Source organism: Pseudonaja textilis, chromosome 1, assembly GCF_049901715.1.
Source record: "Pseudonaja textilis isolate UNSWEBS1 chromosome 1, rPseTex1.2, whole genome shotgun sequence".
Lineage (NCBI taxonomy): Eukaryota > Metazoa > Chordata > Lepidosauria > Squamata > Elapidae > Pseudonaja > Pseudonaja textilis.
In genome coordinates, this window is record NC_141990.1 from 215,744,440 (window position 1) to 215,769,856 (window position 25,417).

General features: G+C 35.3%; 2 protein-coding genes across 10 annotated transcripts in view; both read right to left on the reverse strand.

Moving 5' to 3' along the window:
- EPB41L5 (erythrocyte membrane protein band 4.1 like 5) overlaps nucleotides 1–13,216 on the reverse strand; it is a 59,428-nt gene extending 46,212 nt beyond the window's left edge. Inside the window, exons 1-3 of one of the 4 annotated variants that reach the window (XM_026708118.2) lie at nucleotides 12,879–13,001; nucleotides 8,292–8,476; nucleotides 3,642–3,746 (exon numbers count right to left, since the gene is read on the reverse strand). In XM_026708118.2, coding sequence (XP_026563903.1) covers nucleotides 3,642–3,746; nucleotides 8,292–8,471 — 285 coding nt within the window. In that variant the 5' untranslated portion in view covers nucleotides 8,472–8,476; nucleotides 12,879–13,001. Of the gene's footprint in view, nucleotides 1–3,641; nucleotides 3,747–8,291; nucleotides 8,477–11,851; nucleotides 12,529–12,878 lie in introns of those variants that run through there. The other 3 variants (XM_087920458.1, XM_087920459.1, XM_087920460.1) reach the window with 3 other exon arrangements.
- Nucleotides 13,217–15,992: 2,776 nt separating this feature from the next.
- PTPN4 (protein tyrosine phosphatase non-receptor type 4) overlaps nucleotides 15,993–25,417 on the reverse strand; it is a 103,049-nt gene continuing 93,624 nt past the window's right edge. For all 6 annotated transcript variants that reach the window (XM_026707998.2, XM_087920457.1, XM_087920456.1 and 3 more), the window contains one exon: nucleotides 15,993–23,900. In XM_026707998.2, the coding sequence (XP_026563783.1) occupies nucleotides 23,814–23,900 (87 nt within the window). In that variant the 3' untranslated portion in view covers nucleotides 15,993–23,813. The remainder of the gene's footprint in view (nucleotides 23,901–25,417) is intronic.

Sequence of the window (25,417 nt, forward strand, 5' to 3'; positions counted from 1 at the left end):
AGAGGCAGGATATTCCCACACTTCAGGGGAGAGAATATGTTTGCTTCAGCTCTAGCCTATTTTCTTTCACCTCCTCCACATTCCAAAAGGGGGCCATTAACAGATCCGAGACAGGCACCAACAACACTTAGTTCAACTCAGCTCCTAACACCACCACTACCACCAAGAATTCAGCTTGAGTGGCACACACAGGAGGGGGAGGTAATGGGACACACACTGCAAAGGGTGAGACACATAAGCCTGTTGGACCAGCACACTTTTCTCGCCAAGGTTAGCAGCCAAGCCAGCTCATGATAATGCACGAAATACGCCACTTTCCCTATTCCAATTTATTTAACATAAATTAGACTCTGGCAAATTTAATTCAGCAGAACCGAGCAAAAGAACATCAACACAAATTGATATATATAAATTAAAATAAAACAACTTCAAATTGTTGAAGGCATACAGCAATTTGGGCCCAAATAGCCCACTGTTCTGTTAACTGACACCCACTCTGATAATCCCTGAACATTGACTAAGAATTCAAATTCATATATGCAACAATTATCAAAGTAATTTTCTTCCAGTATGACAATGCTGGAAACATTAAAGGAAACATTATTTGATGGTTTTCCAAGTCCAAAAATGTTGTTCTATGATTCTTGCATTTATATCTGTAGCCAATCCCAAGAGTATGACATATTTACTTCCATCAAGAACTATCTTTCCTAAAAACACAACCTGGGGGGGCGGGTGTGTGTGTGCAAAAATAAATAAAAATCAGCCGCATTCTGGAAAGAGGATGCAATATTTCAAATTCAAAAATTAAAATGACAATAAACACAATTACACAGAATAAAGGCCAAGGAATAATTTACTGTAACCCTGACATTTAATACCATTATAATACTCTTCTGTTAACACAGAATTTCCTGTAGATAAGAAAGCAGGTTGGCCAAAGAGGGAAAGCTTGTTTTTCCACAAGTCCACAACACTGCTTTAGCTAGAGAAAATAAAATTCTCCCATAGCCAGACTCAGAAAGACCATGCCAATGGTAGAGTGATAGTATGATCACTATTTCCTCTATAAGCATGGGCAGTAATGTTTTAATTCTTATTTTTTTAAAAAAACAGGTAGGCAATCAACAGTCTGTCAGTAGCCACTGGCTTCCATTAAGTCACTATTAGCAAAGTGGCCAATTTTTCAGAATAATTTTTAGCAACGTTCTTAATAAAACGTAAGTCAAAGTGCATGTATTCATCTCACCCCTAAAATTTGTCGATTGTTCAGATTGACCAACTTTTGACACCACAACACACAAACTTTGTGGTCCCTAATAGCCAAATTAACTGTTTAAAAATGCATCTCTATGACAGTGGATCGCAAAATGTGGTCGATCTGAAAAAAATAATTAATTCATTTTCAGAATTTTTTTTTTTAAAGGATTTTGACCTCTAACACTTGCACAGTTTTATTTATTTACTTGGCATCCTAGCTCTCTTGTACTAGGAAAGTATACAATGGCAAGATTCAATAAATCCTTAAAGTGCTATATTAAACAATGGGACAAACAAACATTTTTTAAAAAAACACAAGAACTCATATATATATTGGAAACTAGTAAAAATCATTACAGGAGACAAAATAGAACTCTGGTGGATTGCCCTAATCCAGAAGTAGTGATCACCTTGTGACTGAAAAACTATTTAAAATGCCATCATCAAGGTCACAAGGTTAGTGCTGTGATGACAATAATGGAATGAATTGGGTGATTTTTTTTTAGTAATAGGAGGGATTAAGAGGCAAAACTGGTGCCTTAAATCCACTCTTGCCATAAATCAGTGGCAAAGACATTGAACAAGATGCATTTTCTTACATTGATTGAAGGTCCCCTGGTAATATTGTAGTTTCAGACCCAAATCAGCAAGGTTCAGAAACATTCAACAACTGCAGGGAAGTTCAACAGAACTAACAGGAATGCATACCCCTATCTAACATCAATCATCCATACTGTATGACTAATCAGGGATGCTTCTGAACCAAAACCAGCTGTAAAACAAGCTTCAATTCAATTCAAATAAACTGTATTATTCAATTAATTAGAGAGGAGGAATCTGTTTTCCCACCTGGATTTTAGCCTCTCTGGGGCTGAGGTACATTCGATATCTATTCTATGACATTGATTGATTGAAACACTTTCCTTCTGGTGCTTCCTTCATTTCTGATCACTACATTTAATCACAGAAACAAGAAATATTCCATGCTGAACTTTCAGTAGATCAAGAGCAATGAAATGTGATTAGCAATATTTGGGGGCACACAGCTTTCCTACTCCCAAGTTAGGAAGTTCAGCAAAACTGAACCAATATATTCATCGAACCATGAATAATATAGAAGCAGATCAGAACCAAATTCAACTACATCTTTTCGTCTACTACAAAAATAACAAATCCAAGAGCTATTCAAATGGAACCAGAATTCATCACTAGAAATCCAAATATGCCCCAATTGTAACTTTCAAAGTCTTTTCAATCACTGGAATCTTAGGACAGACAGATGGATGCATGGATAGAGGGATAGGGATAGAGAAAAACCTTAAAATATTCAGGGGAATTCTGACATCACTCTGACTGTAAACCTATCCAATTGTTAAGCTTATTTTAATATTACTGTATTATTCATTTTACTTTTATAGTGTACTTTTCCTTAAATTTGAGTGTTTACAGAGAAGAAAGCAGGGCTACAAACCAAGTTCATATTTCCTAACTTAGCTAATAAAGAAGAGAAATGTTAGATATTGGGATGAACAGTAAAGAGCACAAAATTTTTAACATAGGCATCGCTCACAGAACAAAGTAAGCATTTTTTCTCCCTTGGATACTATATATCCCATGATGATTTGCATAAAACAAACTTCAGATTAAAACAAGCTTTCCAACATTTTTTCAAAGGATAGATAAAAATTACCTACCAACACATAAGAATCATAAATGTCTTCAGACTACAAATAAGGGGAAATGACTGAACACAAATTGATTTGTTACCTTAGATAAGTATGATACCCAGTACTGACAATAATCTGAGGATATATGGGCAAACTTTATAAGAAAATAAGCCATAAGCAGCAAGTTTTTTAATGTGGGCTGGCAGAAGCACATGAAAGAACAGCAAATGAAAGATGTCAGCCCTTTAGGAGAACCACATTACCTATGATGGCAAAAAATAAAAAGGTATCTGAAAGTGTATGCTTTTTAATAAAATTTGTTAGTGAGAAAAATATTACCAGACTCTTCCAAAAGATGTTAAATGAATATTTACCAAATTTGAGTACTCTACATATATGTTGAACAATTCCAGCTGGTATGAGTAAGAGCAGCCTCTGAAGTAACAGTACTGATATATTGTTTTATCATGAAAATATGTTTATAACACACTATATAATACATAAATCTCAAATTCCACTTAATCTGGTTTAATTTGCTAGAACAGGGGTGTCAAACTCACATCGTTGTGGTGGCGTCACGTGATGTATTGGGACCTTTTCCTTCTCCACTAAGCCGGGAGGGGCGGGGCCAACACATGACACATCCAGTCCACAGGTCGCGAGTTTGACACCCCTGTACTAGAAGATCACATCGAAAAATACTATGATACTCACAGCCACTTGTGCTGAATCCATGAATCGTAGACCAAAGTAATCATTTTCAATAAGGTCCAGATGGTACATTATCTGCTCAAACAGATGTTGTCCTTTGGCTTTTTTCTGAAATTGCAAGAGGAATCGAGTTAGGAAGATATAGCTTAAGAATAACTCTACTTCTGAGGCCAGAAGCTGCCAATAAGTATTCCAGGTCTCTTGACATTTCAGGTACAAACTCTGGCTGTAAAACTATTCCAGAGACCAAACAAAGAATAGCAGTGAACATATTGACCCCGATAATTGAACTGATAATGATTCATTGAGGTGTTTATTCCACCTTTCCTGCAGGAGTACAAGATGGCATGTGTAACACGTCTTCTTCCAGTTTTTCCCTGGCATCAATAATCCTGCGAGGTGCATTGGGCTGAGAAAGCACGATCCAGTGTGGGCAAGAAACTGTCATGGCAGGAATTCCAAAAACGTTCTTTATTGCAGAGTAACAGAATCTTGAAAAACCCCTCAGGGTTTCACTCTGCCCCATTTGGGGTTATTCTGATTTTCTTCCCCCATATGTTCCTCTTTCTCAAGACTGACCAATCTTTTCTGAAAAGTTCCCCTTAAGGGTTCACTCATTCCTTCTCAGCTCCTAAATCCAAGCCTATATTTACAGCCAGTGAGTTTTTGTATGGCTTTTTCAACTGTGAGGAAAGTTAAATATTCAAATATAAGAGGTAAAAGCAGGGACAAGAAGATGTGCATATTTGTAAGCTTTCCTATCCCAAAGGAGGAGACAAAAATGTTCACCTTCCAAAATTATAAATTAGAACAAGTCTAATGGAAAACGACAAAAATAATCTGAAAAATTGAGGACCTCTCTTATGAGAACAGGCTGAACAATGGGGTGAAATTTAGTCTTTGGTAAAGAAGACTGAGGAGACACATATATCAACATTCAGGTATCTAAAAGTATTCCAGAATACCTGAAAAGGAAGATGATCAGGAACAAGTTTCCATTCCATATAAAAGTAGGACCAAAACAACAGATACAAGTTGCACTTATCTAGATTTCCTTTAGGTATATGGATAAACTTTCCGATGATAAGATCTTTCTAACAGAAGGAAAAATTTATGGAGATCATGCGTTCTCTGTCTCCAGGATTAAAAAAAATAATGTAACTGATTTTCCTATAAATATTAAAGGTTTGATAAAATATTGTTCCTTCCAACTCCACTATTTCATAATTTTATAAATAACTACCTGGTTTTTTTGGCTTCCAATTATAATAGTCATTTTTTTAACTAAATAAACCAGAAACTTTTAGTAGTTCTGGAACTCAAACTTCTGATTGTATTATGATAGTAGATCCTATTATTTTATCTCCAATTATCTATGCAGTTCCCAAAAGAACTTTGAATTGGTTACCGAAGCCAAAACTATTAAGAAATTCAGACTTATTGTTAATAGAAATTTTCCAGAAACATTTCAAAAGTCTTTAGGATAATATATCATTTGGTAATCCAAGATATGTTTTCTAGGGGGAGGGGGGCAGATTCTTTCTTGTCATGAAATTGTGCATTTTATTCCTAACCATAACAAGAACTTCAGTGCCAAACATGTACTCAAGAACCTTCATTCCAATTCAGAATGCATATACGCTAGGTAAAACAATTAGGAATTAAAAAATTGTCTAAAAGTGATTATCCAAACTATTTTTATGTTAGGTTCCAATAATAATTACACTATCTACTATTTAGGTAGTAATCAAATATTTCCTTACAGAAAGATCAACAATCACATCTCAAATGTAGCTCACATTTTACAATATACAATTAAGTGAAAGTGTTTACTATATATAGTTATTCCTAAAGCATTTGTTACTAATCATTTCTATTCCAGGAATCCTGCATCCCTAAAGTATCTGGTATTAAAAAGAATTCAGCTTCTTTTCTTATTATATTAGAAAATCCAGAACAAGCCTTTTTGTCCATATGATGATTTTTTTTACTTATTAAATGCAAAATTCAATTTCAAAAGTTGCAAAAAACTAAAACGTTTCCATTGTTTCAATTTATGAATGGTATGCATTTTGAATAATTTTAAAAAATAAATACCACTTATGTACTTTTTATAAAATCTAACAAGTGACTGGGAAGTATAATTACTATCATTCTCTTAAAGGAAGAAATATGCCATATAGTAAATCTTAATGCCATCTCAGCTAATCATAAATATGCGAACTATTATTCAATACAAAACAAGTGGACAATGTCCAAGGGTTTGGGGATAGTAATTCAATCTCATGACATTCCTGATTGTGAATAGGAGAAACGCTGCTAAAAGAAAAATCCAACCATTTTTAGCCTACTGAAAAGAAATGACAACAACAACTAACTTTTGAAATTTCTTATGTGCCTAGTTCTACACAGAGAAAATCAGAACAAACCTCTTTTATGGAAAATCATGAATGCCCCTAAGCAGTTACCATAAATTGTCAACCTAAATTCCTGCTTGATTTTCTCCCATACCCAACATTCATAAAAGGTTAAAGTGTTCAAAAAGCACACAATACTGAAGCTTGAAATAATATCTACTAACAGAATTTTGAGGCAACTCATACTGAGAAAAAGCTGCTTGTTTTTAAAAATAAAAAAAGTAAGGAGTAATTCATAAGTCTGCATTTGTTGCAAGACTGAATAAAGCCATTTCATTGTAAAAGCCATTTTTTTTCAATCAATCTTGCTGATCCCATAAGATATTCTTTTTTTCCCCTTCCTATCAAGCAATACCTCTTCTGTAAATGAAAAAGATATAGGCTTTTGCAGAGATTCATGTGATGTGCCAATTAGGATCTTCCCAGAATCTGGAGGGTTCTTCAGATTATGATCTTTATGCAGTTACCCCACATAAAGACTACTGCAGTGCATTCTATATATATGGCTGCCCCTGAAGAACACTCAGAAGCTAGAGCTGATCCAAAACGCAACAGCACGAATCGTTATGAGTTTACCTGATTTGCCTATGTAACACTACTACATAAGCTGCTTTGACTAAAATTCAAAGTAAATCCTTCATGGTTTAGGTCCTAAATACCTATGGGACCAGTTGTTTCTGCCCATCCTGTAAGATCTAGAAGGCTCAGCTTGCTCCATCAATAGAGCAGTGAAATCTGTAGGTCCTTAGAGATTAATCTTCTTTGAGATCACTCCTGCCTTCTGGACCAGAATTCCTCCTGAAATCTGCATGGCCCCAAACCCTTTTATGTTTACATAAGGCCCTTAAACTTGGCTTTTTCAGCAAATCTTCAGCACAATGGTTTGTGATCCCACCGACAGATGTATGTTTTAATATGTTGTGCTGTTTTCCCAATGTAATGTTAGTAACATTACTATTATTTGTTATGAATGGTTTTCCTGTTACTTGTTTTAACTCTTAAATATGCACATTTTGTATGTTGTCGGGTTACTGTTGTGATTGAGGCAATACATTGATGAAATATTTTTTTCAATTAAATGCAGCATATTCCATGAAATACTAAAAAGCAAGAATACTTTAATTTCTAAAAAGTTGTATCTTAATAACTAGATGGTAACAGAACTCTTAAAATAGAAAGACATTGTCTCAATCTACTGACTTTTGACCTAATTAGTTACGTAATTTATATGTTCAACTTCATTTAATTTTTTGGAAGGCTGAGACAATCTTAAGCTGGTGAGAATTGAACTGCCAAACTACTACCAGGTGGCAGTCAGCAGAATTAACCTGCAACACTGTAATCTAACCACTGAGCTACCACGGTATGTTAACATGGTTTATCTCTCCTGGCTTTTAGTATTTGATCTACAGTAAAGAATAAAGTAAATGTAATTATTTACAAATACAGTGAGTGGAATAACAACCCATCCATTTATAGATTAATATACAGTATTTAGGTTTCAAAATTTTATCCTTTTCCAATTATGAGTATTGCTCAAAAAGAAGTAAAGGACAAAACTTTATATTCTTTTCATCTTTAACTGAACTATAAATCAGCCAGAAACAGCGACCAGAGCATCTGACTAAAAAAGGTCAGCTCTAGTTAATTGGGCTAAACAACATAGGAATGCTAGAGTGTTGGCTAGACAGAAAAGTTGAAAAAAAAAACTATCCTAAAATCATACAAATTGTTGCCAAGAGAAGTTCACAGATTCATTCATGAAGACTCTAAGAGTCATATTTAACTCATACAAGTCTTTTTCTTTTACAAAGTATTCCTGAGCTTCTGGGAAAAAAAACACAGAAAACCAAAGCCTTGTCAAAGCAGCTTTCTTTAACTGCTCTTTAATCTGAAACACACTGGGAGAAAAATATTCTCACACAACCCAAATCGGCTTTGAAGAGTTCCCCAACTCTCTCTAGAAAATTTGGATAGCATGCAAGGGGCTACAGAAAAAAAAAAGTCCATTACCTCAGTAGTTTTTGTTCCTAATACTTCTAAAATCCTTGTTGGAAGATGTATGACCAACATCTTTAAATAACCTTTTAACATATCACCACTCATTAATAATTTTTGCATTCTTGACCAAATCACACGAACACAATGTATTCCATTCAACTGAGAGATAAAGGAGGACACATTTTCTTAAATGTTTGCCAAGATTCTTGATAAAATAAATTAAAATGTATCATACCGGTAAGTCCACACTGACATCCGTTCCATCCAGCAAAGAGACCCTGCAGGTAATTATAGATTTCTCATCTCCAGCTGCAGGGATGTGAGTTGCAGCTCGTTGAGCTTCTCTTAGCCGCTCTTTCTCAGCATGTTTATGCATAGACTTACGTCCAAGTGTTCGGCGAAAGAAACTTATCATTGTTCCTAAATAAGACCAGAAAAAGAAGATGTGAATGTTTCAAGAGAAATCAAGACTGCACTGTTTCTCGCTAAAGCAGATACATGTTTACATTTCACAAAGTTTCTAAATGTGCCTGTGCTATGGGAATTTTTTTGCAAAACAGATATACATATAATAATGTTACACCCCTGTTATCAGTACCAGGAGCTATCAGAAGGACTAACTGTAGAAACCAAGCAGAACCGACATATCACAATTCAGGAAGTAGCTTCCAGATGCTAATATCCTTCTCAATCTGGAAGTGTTCCAGACAGTTTGCTGATATTAAACATATAAAATAATAAATAATACAGTTTCCTTAAAACATTAGCCTAACATAGGCACCAAAGCTACACAGCTAACACCTGAAGGTAAAAACCATGAAAGTGGAGACCATTCTTGCCTAGGAAACAAACTGTTCCAAAGGAGAGAGCTCCCATAGAGAATGCCTATTGTTAGGTCTTTGTCTGCCACACCTCCCTACAAGCCTTGCCTAATCGAATGGGATGGGCAAAATCTATCTGGGGAAGGAAGGCTAGAACCCTGTCCTTGAGACATATAGGACTGTAAAGCATCTTGAATTGGAAATACACCAGTAATCAGTGAAGCACTGATAGCAACAATGCAACATGGTAGAGCAGGGGTGTCCAACCTTGGCAACTTTAAGACTTGTGGCCTTCAACTCCCAGAATTCCTCAGCCAGCTTTGCTAACTTTGCTAAATTCTGGGAGTTGAAGTCCACAAGTCTTAAAGTTGCCAAGGTTGGACACCCCTGTGGTAGAGCAATGGCCAAGTAAGCACATATACTGAGACATCCTGGATCAGGTGAAGTTTCTGGCTGGTCTACAGGGGCAGACCCATCTGTAACGACTTCTAGTTATCTAAGCAAGAGATGATAAGAGCACACATGACCATCTTCGGAGCGCCCTGTTCCAGGGTAAGGCTGCAACTAAAATACTAGCCATAGCTTTTACCCGTTCTTCAAGCAGGAACTGCAAGTCCGTGGGGACTACCCACTTAGGAGATAGCTCTTCCTGGAAAAAGTGCAATCTCCTTGAGAATTGAAAATGGTCAGTTGGCTTTTAAATGAACACCCACTCCATTTTGTTGGGATTGAGTCCGAGTCTCTTTTTTTCCCTATGATCAGAATTTCAATTGCATCTTCAAATGAGCCATAGGTGGAAATGTACAACTATCACCCCAAAATGATGAGTGACTTCTCCCGAAACTTTTATGTAGGTATTAAAAAAGATAGGGGAAAAGCATAAAGGCTTGGGACACCCTTTTCTCCCTTAGCCACAACTGGGTCAATAAAACAATATTCAAAAATCCCAACTTCTGTAGACAGACACAACATGGTGTGGACAGCTTTGAAAACCACTGGAATATCTAGGACAGGATTGGTTGTGCTCTCCATTCAAGTCACAGGGTCACCCATGAGAGGAACTAATGTCTCTCCTGTCCCTGGGCCTTCTATCTTCCATGCCTGAAGATGCCCATGAATTCAGATAATCCATACTGCCTCCTCCAACCCCCCAGGTTTCTGTAAGTACAAATCAATCACTTTTTCAGCAACTTCTCAACCACCTAAATAGTTCATGATCGCAGTGTTTATGTTCATATCTAAAGTAGAAACACTATAGTTATTCTTGTAATCTCCATTCCTTGGACAGGCAAGCATGGCATGACATGACAGTGTCTCCCAAAAAGACACAGCTGCACTATATAGAATAAAAACAATATCTTATTTGTATGCTGATGGTGCAATTATTGAACTATACTACTTCAATAATTATTTAAAAGTACTCTGGGGTTCATACATTATTAGATCCAGGTACCAGGAGACAAAAGAAGCCTTTCAACTAACTTTCCTATGATAAGAAGAGATTATCATAAATCCTGGTATTATGCAAAATTATGATTTTGACTACAGATAGAGACTTTTTTAAGCTAGAGTAGGAGAAGCCAGCCTACTCACACAAAATACACACTAGGAGCATTCCTGGAGTTTCTACCCTGTATGACTAATAGATGAACCCAAATGATGGCAGAAGTTTTATCTTCCACCAGTACTAGAGAGAATAAACTGGCATAAATACCTTCTACTTTGTTTGCCTGGACTTGCCTTCACATGTTGTCCTTGTAAAAGCCTGACATTCTTCAAAGGTCAAGTTAGCACAACTAGGAGATTTAAATTTTAATCTTCAACTATACTTTTTATAATTAAAACCTTAAACATGTAAATATAATCCAATTGTTTCTGCTCTCATTAAGAATGGTTAATTCAAAGCTGGTTTGTTTTTTAACTTTAAAAAATTGAGTATGAAATTTAAATGTGTTGCACTTTTTGGATATATATATATCTAAAGCTGCTTTGGCAGGTTGGTTTAGCTATATAATATTGGTTCCTTTAACTATGATTCTGTGAGATACAGAATAAATCTGTACAAATCTTTTATTCCAATTTTTTTTTAACATGATATGGAATTGAACCTGGTTGTATACAACCCAGCTACCATTGGTAGTTCCACACAAGATAACAGATATAAGTATCAGATCTGTTTTCTAAAAGGATATTTCTTAATGCCAATATAGCACAGCTGCATAAATTATTATTGGGCTGGGAACCTGGAAAGGAGGTGTTGTGAATTTTGTCTCTTTGTTTAATTAAATTCAGATAATAAAAGTCTTTATTGATTAGCCCATAGGCCATATCAAAGTGCAAAGTTCCAGCAACAATTTTTAAATAGTATTTTACCAAATTTCATTTTGAATTGCTTTTATTAATTGCAGTTGGTATGCCTTCTCCAAATAATCATTTACAGATCTATGAAAGGACTAATTTCATAGTCTGAGAACTAAGTAGGAACAAGTAGAAATATTGGCTATGGTAAAGGGAAAATACTCATAGGAAAAAGGGTGGGTAGTTTCACGATGAGAATATATTGCACACACTCTCACACACATTAAGAAATAAGGCAGAGAGGGGTGTGTAGCAGGTGTATATGCATATGGCAGCATTCATTTGTTTGGTAAAGAATATAAAAATGCTCATTAAGTACATAGACAGTAGACAAAACCAAAAAAGAGTATTTGTCCATTCTGCCTTAAATTGCCACAGGAATATGGAATTTATAGTGATTTTTCTAACCACATAAACATCTTGTTCTAATATGGTACCTCTATCACAGCAATTCCTATCAATGCAGTAGCTCAAATTCTCTGCTAGCATGCAAGAACTGATGTACATAGCACATTGCTGCATATACATGTATAATCTCATAGAGCACTCATGATAGGATTACAAACATATTTAGAAAAATAAAACAGGAGAAACATTATATACAGAATGCACCTACCCCATTCCACCAAGATAAAACTGGGAATTGCATTAAAATCCAATTTTAGAACAGGTTAACAAGATAATATCTGGGCCAAAGACTTACAATATCCTCATCATAATTTAATAAGTAGATCAAGTTTGTCCGTACATATGGAGGATCAAGGCCTCCCAGCAAAATCTGGGAAAACGAAGGTTTAGCTAACCTTCTCTACCGTTAAAAGAAGCGATTAAAAAAATAAATAAAACAAAACACAGATGCCATGGAAATATGGAAACAGGTGGGGAGGGACCAATGATTCAAGTACTTCCCCTTTTCCATATTGGCCGGATTTCGGAAGAAATGGGAAATTTACAAGGACTGTCTGAGGAGAGACTATTTCAGAAACACCATAAAATTGAGTCTGACTGCAGGGCAGCGGGAGACGACTTCTTACTCTCGTGGGTGAAAAGATCAAGGCCGTTCGAGGCAGAAAGCCACGGCCTTAATCCTCTATTTTAAAAATCACTTTTTGTGTGTGGTTATTCCTGCCCCGACGCACTTTGGACTCACTCCGCTCCCACCTCAAGCGCGCTTTTGTCACAGGGAGCGCGACACCTTTTGGGGCCGCCCGACAGGAGCAACCGGATAGCTCCGGGGAGTAGGGTGGGGAGTAAAAGGTTTACACGGCCATCTGAACAAGGCGTGACGCGCGTGTCTCTCTGTATGTGTGTGTGTGTGGGAGGGGGGGAGCGGTGGCGAAGGGAGGTGGCCACCCCGGAGGCATCCAAAAAAGGCTGAAGAGGCTCCGACTCCCCTCCACTCGCCCGCGTCCAGCGATCGACAGGATCTACCCAACCTCGCTGGCCACGGAGAAGAAGGAAGAGAGACGAAACTTAGATCTCTGGCGAGTTTCGAAACCCTCCCCAAGGGCGACAAAGGGAAAAGGACGGAGGAAGCAAAGGAAAGAAGCAACAGCCTGCTCGCGGTTCTTCGCTGAAACTTCACCTTGCTTTTACAACTACCACCACCACCACCACCACCACCTACCTCCTCCCCAACTTACCGGCCCAGCAGCCTTCGCTTCCAAAGGGCGCTCCTCCGCGACCCGGCCGCCGGCGCTAAAAAGCAGCTCTGGCGGGATCGGATCCCGGTGGCGACGAGGGGCGGAGGCAAATGGCCGCCGAGTGAGACTAGGGAGCCGCCTCTCTCCTCCTCCTCCTTTTCCCTCACCCGCTAGGGCCTCCCCTGCGAGAGCTGGTCGCGCGTTTCGAGGCGAAACAGGTCGCCAAAAGGAAACGCGCGCGTGTTTTTCTGCGTGCGTGTGTTTTGGCGAGATGTGTGGGAAGGAAGGTGCCCGGGTTTTCGGAGGTTCCCACGCCACGTTTCAAACTCGTTTCGGATAAAAAAAAGGTTGCTACCCCTTTAAAAGCAACACTTGCGATTCCTTAAAACCCTATACGAATCGTTTTAGTAGTTTACCGACTGGGTCTTTAAAGGCTTTTCAAGTCAACCCTGTTTTTGAACGTTATTCTCAAAACACCGCTTTCAGTTTATGAAAAAATACGACGGCTTCTATATCCGGGCTACCCAAATCCGGACCATCATATGCGGACTCTAAAACCGCTTAGAGAGGACTGTAAAGCAGCGTGAAGCGGTATATAAGTCTTAAGTGCTATTGCTACCATGATAGGAGCCAAGTGTTAAAAAGAGTTTTCTGTCCTTGAACTGGCAATTCGCGGTCCTGCGGATATTATTTTTTTTTTAAATAAATAAAGCCAAAATATGGCAAACGTTATCATAGGCAATCTTTAAAAACCATCTAATCCTAGAGTAGTTATTAGGAAAGTATAACCAAACAGGCATGCGTTCAGCTATTTACCAAACAGATGTTTCAACAAGTGTTCCAAGAGATCGAAATCCTATTTCGGGAGAGGAGTAACATGCTGTTACGATCTCTACTGGTATAGGAAGCCTTTCATATATTTTGGATTAATTCCACTGGTGGGATTCAAATTTTTTTACTACCGGTTCTGTGGGCAAGGCCTGGTGGGTGTGGCATGGCCAGGTGGGCATGGCAGGGAAAGGATACTGCAAAATCTCCATTTCTACCTCACTCCAGAGGAAGGCTACTGCAAAATCTCATTCCCTCCCCGCCACCCCAACCTGCTTTCCAGCTCCTTCTCTTGTGCAAGGCAACAAAAGAAGACCCAGCCGATGAGATGAACTGGGACTCGGGAGGCAGAAAATTTCTGCTACCGGTTTTCCAAACTACTCAAAATTTCCACTACAGATTCTCCAGAACTGGTCAGAACCTGCTGAATACCATCTCTGATTAATTCATCCTAAAATCCTCAGGTTCAGCTGGTATTTAAATCTGGAGAATCACAAACTCTGATCCCGCTCCCCATTCTAAACTTTGGTTAGCCATCAAAAATCTGCTAAGCAAATTTGGACCAAAATTTTTGCAAATAATGGGTCTTTTCATTTTACATCAGACCAAATGTAACCAGGTGGGAGTCTAGAGTTGCAATTCATCAATGATGGTGAATTGGACTATTATGATGTCCTCCAACTTTATGGTGAATACAAATCCTGATAAAAAATACAGTCAGTTGTAGTGGTGTTTTGAACTTTGAAGCCGTATCCTTATCGACTTGCAGTCAGTTGAACTTTGAAGCCATATCCTTATCGACTTGTAGAAAATAAATGAACTTGTGGTTTATGGTTTTGGTGATTAGATGGGATAAATTTTAGAAAGAAAAGGAATGTAACTTTAGGGAGAGAGGTTAAAATGTATTTGTACCTTTAGTGCTGTGAATATTGGAAGTCACTTATCCCCCCACCATTTTTCCTCAACCTTTCTTTTGTTGCTTTTTCTTTGGTTTTGTTTTCTCTTCCACCTTTTCTGGTGACAGGATCCATTATCAACAACTTATTCTATGCAATGTTAAAATAACCTACCGCATAGAATAAAACAGCAAGTAATCAACATATTGAACCAACTTGGCATTGTTTTCATTTTGAGATTTTAGGGGTTGCTCTTCTATATCACTTGTATATTGACAATATCATTAGAAAAGTTAGGGATTGAAACTGGTCTTTCTCACAGCAAAAGAAACAATGTATGTCTGTTTTGAACAAAAAAATATTTCAAATGCAAGGTTAGAGGGCTTCAGGAAACTTGTCTCCACCTGCTGCTTCACAGATTCAAATAAGTATCTGCTTATGTAACAAATATGTAAATATACATCACACATGCACACACACACAGATCACTATTGGAAAATGGGAATTTGAATGGGTGTGACACTAAGATTTATATTATCCAAGTTATTACGGTTAGACAATAGCCCTATCCAAAAGATAAGGCAGTAAATATTGTGAATAGTCTTATATAAATGTCAGCAATTATGGAACTTTCCTTCTTCCCAAGTAGGACTTAGGGCTTTTTCCTTTGAGAAAGTATGAAACTTTGGGGGTTGTTCAGAATTTGGAATTCCTAAGAAAATGATCTCAATCTTATACTTTATTTTTCTGTTGACAGACAAAACAGTTGCCTGGCCTTTGATATGTCAATGTACTACTACTGTATTTTGGCAGGTAAAGTTATATGTAGTTCTGTATTTAATCAATTTATTAGCTGCTTCAAATTGTTGAAACTACTCAAAGCAATGCTACATAAGGGATTAAAAACAGAAATGCAGTAATAAGCAGTGGAAGTTAGAAGTGTAGTATAATTGGGCTAATTTCACCATTTGTTTCTAAATATGTATTAATTACACTGTTTATATTTTCTGGTTTCTTAGCTGGCTCAAGCATCATCTATTGGTCTAAAATGGGATGAAAACAAATAAATACACCTGAAAACATAAGTTAAACACCTATTACAAGACTCTCTTCATTATTTTCATCTCAAAGTCTAATTGGCTTCTGAATAAGTTGTTGGGAAATATAATCCAAAAAACAATGGGTGGGTCCAGAATAAAACATCTCATTTGTAATTGTTAATATAAGTAGGATTAAACAGTTTCAGTGCTGGTTGGGGGCAAGTATATGCAAACTTACAGAGTATGAATTCCTATTTGTAAGTAATAAATACCTAGGATTTCCAAAAAAGTATACAAATGCTAGGGAGTAATATAGCATAATTAAGGCAGTTTTTCATAATAAAAAATCCTTTTTTTTTTACTAAAGCACATCTTTATTTTGCAATTAAACAATTAAGATTCACAAGTAAACTATATATTTTTCAAGTTTGTACCTAGACAACTATTTGTCAATCGAAATTAAATATATCCACAAAATATGTATAACAGCATATGTTTCACATAATTGAAGGAATTTGCTCTTAAGACTAAAACAAGGTTTGTTAAATGTTAAATATTTATTTTCTTCTGGGAGCTGCTGGTATTGTATATCATTAGTGTACCTTATTAATGATGAAGACTTTCCTTATACCCCAATGCAGGCAAAATATATAAGGCCTTTTTAACACATACAGTAGCTGCAGTGATGAATGAATTCTTTCCACATTGTCCAGTGTTAAACAAATCCAAGTGCATGTTAAACAGAGCACATTTCCTGCTATTTAATATACAGGCTCTTAGTTGAATAATCTTGGTTTCTAAAAAATGAAAACACGCAAGTTCAAAGACAATCTCTGAGGACAAACTTGCACAATGAACAAAAGATGGACAGTTATCTTGGCTTTATATATAAATGAGATGGTCAAAACCCATTCACTGAGCAGTGTAAATCCAGGTAGACTGGACAACGCAAAATCACAAAAAACATGCAAATTCATTCCAGCAAAAAATAAATATGGCCACCCATAGAACAGTGGATATGATCCAGACACTAGATTTTATATTCTTTATTATTTACATACAGAATAGCACCTGTGCCAGAAAAAAAGGAAATAAAGAAATCCTACATTTAAATACAAAATTGTTTTAGAATTTGCTAGGAGAATCGCATCATTAGTTAGTATCCATATTAACATTACACTTTAAACCAGCCTCTAATGTGTGGAAATAATCATACTGATTAGTTTATTAAACAATAGAATACAATATAACTTAGTGCTAATTGTTTTAGAACCTCCAATTCTATCATAGAATTTACCTACATAAATTGCAACTTTCCCCTCTTAAAATTATTTTTGTTCACTACCTACTCTTTATAAAGTTATGCAAACAACTCTTGGTGATTTATAGATTTTAAAACAAATGTAAAAATGCTAAACAGGAATCGAAGCATTCTGTGGGCATGCAAATCCTTCCCACATTTATATTAAAGTTTCAATAATTTTTATTTCCGTAATTAAGCTGCATTTGAGGTTTTCCTCCAAGGTCTCCCCAAGTCTGAAAATGTCTAAACTAGACATCGAATTGTACACTACTGGATCCAAGGCCATTGTAAATTTTTCATTTATGGCAAATATCAGATACTGAGAAAATTAAATATAAAAAGAACTGATAACTATTTGTGGGAATATTTTAATCTCACTGCTGATTATTACAATTTTGAAACTAAATTTGAAAAAAGGTGTTGCGATTCAGAACTGCATTGTTTTATCATGAAATACACTGTCTTATCACTATAATGGATACAAAAGCATTAACATTAAGCATTCATCTGGAAGATGGCAGGATTAAGAATTTGGAATTAATCAATTTTAACATGGATGGAAGGAAACTGGAAAGGTAAGCTTTAAAGCATTCACATTAGGAATCACCCCAATAAACTCTCATTAAGTTAAACATCTCTCTAATCATATAATTTGTTTTATCTAAAAAGTTTTTCAGTAGTAAAGCATTACATAAAGTGCTACTATTTTGAACTTTTAAGAAATTTAGATAAAAATGAAATACACTTAAAATGATGTTAAGTAAATAATAAGTAAGCAAATATTGTCAAACTCTTACTTTCCAAAGTATCCACTAGTGTTTCCCAGGAGAATAATTTCCAAATAATTAGTATAGTGGTCTTCAAAGTTTTGTGTAGGAATTATCATGCAATAGTAACATTTTACTTAAGGCAATATTTTACCATATATCCAGTGAAATTATTTGCTTAAATATTCTAATGACCCAGATTGCAGCTGATATGAAGGAATATTTAAAATTAGGGAATCAAACCTTTAAAGCTCCAGACAGGCAATAATCCAAACCAAGATGATTTTTTTCCCTATTGGTTAGCATGCCACTCAGAAGATTGAGAAAGAAATATTTTAGCTTTGGTTTGCATTTCTAGCTTAGCCATTATAGCTAAATTAAATTAAAACAAATATATTAGTTTGTCCCTTCTAGCAATTCCTGTGTTTTAAATGTCTCTCCATTTTTAAAATAAGTTATTTAAATGTTACAGTGAACTAGATGATTTAGGTCTGTACCCAGTGTTCCTTATTTTGCAGCATGTGACAATGGCACTAACTGAAAAAGTTAATTTTCCATGTTTATGAAAACATGGCAGCTACATATTAAAATTAACCAGTCCACACACAATCACTACAAACAGATTTGTAACAAATGCGGAGCATATCAGAAAAACGAAATTATCATCTCCCCAAAATATAAAACACAGACGTCTTAGCTAATAGACTGAGTAAAAAAACCTGCACTTTTACACCTCTTTCTGAATTTAAATTCCATTCTGAATAGTAGGAACCAATGGCATGTGTTGTGGCACAGATCTGTAATAACAGTAAACAGAAATTGTTAGGTAGCCTTTCCCAATCTGGGAATCCGTTGGCTGTATGGATTTTAGCTTCCAAAATTTCATATTAATTTGGAAGATATCCAGATCGGGGAAGGCCATTGCAGGAATCCCCTTCTGTAATCCAGAAACCTCTCACAAATACAAGAGTATCTTTAGATCCAAGTCACTGTATCTGCAGTTAAGGCATCTCTCTCAAAAGGTATTTCTCAACTCATTTGCTTGGAAGCAAATCCAACTTGCAAAATGTTTTATGTTCAGTTGGATATACTATAAATCACTACCATGGCTATTTTAATTCATCTGAGGATCTGCTTCTATGCCCACAATATTCAGGTATAAGCAAATGGTGAATGGCTACATACAGAGGGGGAAATATTTTTGCTGGAACTTTTCTTCAGTGAAAAGCCTTATTGTAAAATTCATAGGGATTCTGGAAGAAGAAAAATAAATCTTCTGGTCCTCTACTCTTTTATAACAGCTAGAAATTTATTAATAACTAGGGCAAGATGAGTTCTTTCCTGCCACTTTATACACTATCATATGGGTGAAATGCACATGCAGACAATATTCTGGTCAATATGCTTTACATCACGTGGAGATGTATGGATACATCTAGAAACATGTAGAAATCAAAATAATTTGAGATTGTTGTCAACTATACATTAATTTAAGATTACTACTACCAGATGTCTCCATTCCTTGTAGACAGCTTAGTCACAGTGAAGAGGGACACTTGAATGGAACATATATGGCTTAATATAATGTCTGGGGCAGACATGCTATAAGACTCTCGGGGACCTGGGAATCATCCATTGCCAACTGAAGGCCTGCATAGTTGTAATCTTTGTCCATCAAGCAGAACCCTTCTAAAAATATAAGGGAATTCTGCCTCCACGAGATGTAAAAATTTCTGATATCCCACTTTCTCTCTACTACTTATCCTCCCTACACAGCTGCAACTGAAGCAAATCATTGCACCTCCCATATATGTTACCTTGTAATCTGTACTTTGCTTCCAACAAAGTGCCATCTATACTAGTTCTATCAAAAAACCCTCACTCCAGCTCTCTTCACTTGCATTTTGGGCCTTCTGATTAAAGGAGAGCAGCATTTCTAAATCATTAATTGCAGGATACTACTATTACAACACTTGAAGATATTAGAATTAATGTGTATTTTACAAGTAGAAAAGATTTGTGAAATCTTTATATAAAGCTGTTGATGAAAGCTGCAGCATGATTTTAGGGGGAGGGGAATTAAAATAGTAAAATATTTTGGCCTGCAGAGTACATGGTGGACTTTATTGTTTCTATAATAGCAGATAATGCTGTAATTTAACATAGTCCAATTTTTATCCTAAAGTTACTTGTCCAAATGTTTCCATCAACTATACCAAGAACAATTTTCTTCATGTACTACTACTACTACTACTACTACTAATAAAAATATAGGGGCATGGTTATTTTAATGCATCTGGAGAGATCTGCTTCTATGCCCACAATATTCAGCAATAAGCAAATGGTGAATGGCTGTTACTAGGGATATTCCACTTCATACTATTGCATATTCCACTCAGATTTGGAGAGATTTCTCTAATTGGTGCAATTGTATTCCTCAGAAAATGGCTATGGATATTTTATATTTAACTTGGTATAACCCCCATCACCCCGAAACCACACAACTTAAATAGCAAAATAAAACAAAAACCTTTTTAACAAGTCTTAGAGTCCTAGATTTCTGCATGAAACAAATCTTCAAAAGTACCTTAAATAGTTATAATTTTCAACATTTAAAAAAAAAATACATTGGCACAAAACTATTACCCTATTGCTCTTATTTACAATGAAAGCAATTTGAATTAGAAAACAGGAAATGTTACAATTTTTCTCCCCAGTTTTTTTAGCAAATAGTAAGAAAATATTTCTCCATAAAATCCGACATCCATAACACTTATCATTTTATATGATATTATGCCTGAAACACATTTTCATGTTTTATACAGAATGAAACACATACAAAAATATTTTTCTTTTCAGCTTGATGCAGATCCTCATAACCCAATGCAAAGCAATTAGCAGTATTAATTTTTAGGTCATATAAAATATTAGTAAAATATTAATATCATACTGGGCAGATGTACTTTGAATATTCATTTCAAAGACATAAAGATACTTTTATTATTCCATTTATCTAATTTAGACATTTAAATTTCTTTAGTTTGTGACCCTACCAAGGAAATATAATTTCAAAATGTATTTGTTGGCATGGATTAGTAAGTCTTAAATCAGCTTGGAGGTAAGACATCAAGATGGTTAAAATTTCTGTCTCTATGTTGCATAAACATACCAAATACCAAAACTTTGCTCCAACAATACTGTATCTTGCTGTAGCAATGTTTCTTGTAGATTTAAATTATCTTGGCAACCAACAAATCTGAGTGTATGTACAATATTAATAATACACATTGCTGAGCCATCCGATTTTTCCCTTCAACAATCTTACAAAGAGACAATTTATATATTTAATGATCTTACTATTGCACATATATTTTACTATTTGCAATAGTAAAATCATTAAGTGGCTTAATTAATGGTATAATAGGTATAATAATTTAATATATTTTAACTTGTTCCAAATGCAAACCAATCTTGCAAATAACCAGCATGATGGTATAGCAATTAAAAATAGTATCTAAGTCAACACCCACTTTCCAGTTACAAAGCTTCTTTTTAAGCAAACATGACTAGATGTACGTTTATTATTTGCATTTACCAAAAACTAGCAGTAGTAAGAACGACAACTGCAGACATTCCATTAAAAGGTTTCCAGTGCTTACACCAATGTGTAAGACAAGTTTAGATGACTGCAGACTTCGATGCCTGTTCCCACATTGCACTTTATTGTATGAAACTCCTCTTCAATCTCTTATTTCTACAGATAATAACAGTCCATCAAAAGCCTGTGGATCTTTCCGTTATTTCATCTACAATAATCTTGATTCCATCACTCCCTTCACTTTCACTGCTGTCAGAAATAGAAGTGCATTTCGCATTTGCTTCAGTTTGTGAAGATACAACTACATTTCTACAGATTGGAAAAAGCTCTTTTAAGAATGTGGTAGTTTTACAAGATTCAATCTTGCTTGAACCACAAGATGGGTAAAAAAAGAACAGCTGATCAATTCCTTGATGGTAGTACTGTGGTGTGCATGTGCATGTATGTGTGTAGGCAATAAAGAACTATTAAAGAAATATGCTAGATTTGGTTTGTGAAGAAACAGTACTGCTTAGCTTACAAACCTATTTAAAACAAATGTAAAATATTTTGTGAACTCCTTCATTTCACATCATGGCATAGGGTTATATAATAACATTTAAACTAACTGGGAATTTCCTCAATGCATCATAGTTGGATCGAGGCATCATGTACCTACAGTACAGAAGTTTCTCCTATCCATGGAAGACTCTTAATCTAAGGTGAGGGATTCCTCTGTGGAAGCAGTTATGAGAAATAGATACCTCTATTTCCAGCCCTCTACAAGTTCTAAGAAAGTACAACTGACAGCAGGAAAAGGGGATTTGGAGAAAGTGCCTCCTGATCTATTGACATATCTGTAAGTTTCTCCCACTACAATATAAGAGTGTGTGTGTGTGTGCATATCTATACATATACACATACATGCTCATTCACTCTCTTTCTATACGTGCACACATACACACAAATGCATTTTATAAACTTCATATTCTCATTCCATATTCTGCATATCTCACTTTAAAAAAAAAACCTGGCAGCAAATCAAAATATTTAACTACAGACAGATTTAAGTTCATAAAGAATTAAATTGTCAATGTAAATAGGGAAGGATTATTCATTGCCTAGTGGGTTTTAACTGCCTAGAAACATTTCTGAATGTAACAAAAAACAAACCTATATGCAATCTGTTCAGCTACTGATAATTCCAATGATATATGCCAATTCCTGAATAAATTATCACAGAAAGACCTAAAGAGCTTATCGGAAAGCTCTAGGGGACAATGATAAAACTTCAATGAAACATTTTTCTTTAAAAAAAAATATAAACATCACTTAAGAAACAACAAACATGAACTTAGAGAAAAATAACTACGATAGGGAAATCTCACCGTAGATCTTCACATTTCAAGCAGAAGATCAATACAATTAAAATGTTATATCCTAGTCAAGTTACTACTTTTCAATGCGAGGGTAAAACAGAAGAACAAATTCTAAATCAATACATTGACTTTCAATTATAAATTGCTAGCAGTTTACCAGTTGAAAGGAATGTGTCAGAATTTCCATTTCAATTCATAGCAGTAAACAAAGGTTATATACTTAATAGGCTAGAGTGCTTTTGCTACCCACAGTAAATGTACCCATAGGTACTTATAGAGACAAAAGGAACAGCATTTAGGAACAATATTTTTGTGACCCCTTACTGTACCATATTCTAAGCACCAAGGATCATATTTCAAAATGAATCTAATTATGATAGCTTCCCCTTGAGGGCCACAAGTCCCTTGCCATTAAGACATACACTGTAAGTCTCAAGGCACTTAAGGGGTTAAGACAAAATACACACATTCATTCCCATGGGTAACGCCATCAATGTTTCAGAACAAACTGGTGCTATAATCTGCTGAGAAACAGAAACAGAACGTAGTAGTACAAAGAAGGTTCATATACCAACTAAACAAAATGTTGGTTCAGCGGGCCACTATGCAGCTATTATTGGGTTAGACCATACTGCAGCCTTCCATTAGTAATCAGGTTAGGTTCTAGAAGGGCACAAGGAAAAATGTGCTGTTTCAGTAGGCAGTGTTAATAATAAAAGAATATTGCTAATATTTCACCAAAATAAAAGGTAGCAAATAACATGACAACTTTTGCATTGGAAGAAATAGCTTTGCATGTATTGTTGTAAAGAATGAAAAGCTTCTTTTTTTTTCCTTTTTCTTTTTTGTAGCATTTCGAACAAAAGGGCTATATGGCACTGCAACCAAGTCTGGAAAATTATCCAGAACTCATGGAGTTCATTAATTCTGTGGCTTGTTTGAAGCAAAGCATGAATGGAGTCTTTCAACACAGAAAAATCATAGTGTTTTAGAGACTGATTTTCAGTTTTAACTTAAAGTGCAATAGTGCTGAAGTCCTTTTCAGTTCTTCATTATTTTCAGACATCATTTATTTCAAGAAACATTATAGCACAAGTACAGTTTGCGTCTTATGTAGAATCTTCTCTGAAATCTTCTTTTGCTTCCTATTTGTTCAGTGATGTCTTTAAAGGTCTAACAAGTTCTTCTTTGTATACTTTCAAAATAGCCTCACAAACAAATCTGTATTGACTCTGGGGAGGAAAAAAAGTGCAATTATTTATATGGCAAAATGAAACATTTTAAAGATTAACAATAAACTTTCAAAATACCAATTGTTCAAAATATTTAAGTATCTAAAACTCTTAACACTAATGAGAAATGTAGTATTCAGAATCTAAATCCCATTTTCCTTTTAAGAAGCAAATCTGAACTCTTCCACCTTTGAATGATATTCTTTGTATATTTTATGCTTAATACCTTATTAATTACTCTTTCTGATTAATAGAATTAAGAACTCTAGTTTCTTTAATATATAAAAACTCTACTTATCCTGCTATTTGCTATACAAACTACTTTCCAAATTAAAAAAATAGGCTAATTACAAACAAAATTCAGGGTGTTTGTACTATATTTTTTGATATTTGCAAGAATATAATTTTCCTCTGTGCACAAAAATCAACTTTAATTATGCCAGCATAAAGCATTAGCTCATCATGATTTCATTAGCTAAGTGTTGCTTGATTAACTAGACTAGTTTTTCTTTAACATTAATATAAAAAGCCACTTCCTGTTCCCTTTGCCATCTATCCTGAAGGTCATTACATTGCAACATTCTATAGCTTTAATGAATAGCACTTTATTCTAAGACCTAACTTTTCAGATTTTAATTTGCATATATTAATTACTGATACACTAATGGTATGTCTAAAGTCATTTCATTATCAGTTAGGCAGCAAATAACTTCATTAAACAAACAAATTAAACAAACAAGCAAATCAAGTAAAATATGTGATTGTGACAGGGTGCTATTTTTAATAGCACAGGGGAATCTAGAAATCTGATTCAAATACTGTACTGATTTTAAAATAAGAACAATGAAAAATAAGATAATGCCATCTTGTGGATATTGTGTGAAAATGTGCACATTTGCAAAGGAAAAGTAAACTTAATTCTGATTCTAATTTTATTAGTACCATATAACTGAAACAACAGTGTACTAACTTATTCATATGTATTTACTTATAAGATATAAATGGTATAGTACTGATTTTGTATTTGTTATGTGTGTCTTTTTCTCTTAAAACTACTAGTTAGTCAATAGTATCTAGTAAACTCTTTAAATTAAAGCCTATACTTCTATGATGACATGATATCCTTAGCCAAATACTATAACCATAAAGGAACACACACCATAAGAAAACTGTGAGTAATAAAAACAGCCAAATAGGATTAACATATTTTTTCAATTGTGTGCAGAAAATTAGGTTGTACATTAGCCAACATTTTTGCTTTTAGGAAATTATAGGTGAGCTGCAATATGAGATACATGGTTTTTTTAAGATTAAATTCACCAGAGTATAAGAATCTGGCAGGCCTTCAAATGTGAAATCTTGCTTAATATGCAAAACAGAGTTGCATGTCCATGGTATGAATCCATACAAACAAAAGTAATAGCCCATATTTGCAGCTGGACTTCATATGTCTTTTTAAAATCTGTTCAACTGTTAAAACTGTGATGGCACATGTGAAGGAGCACACAGAGCCCTCT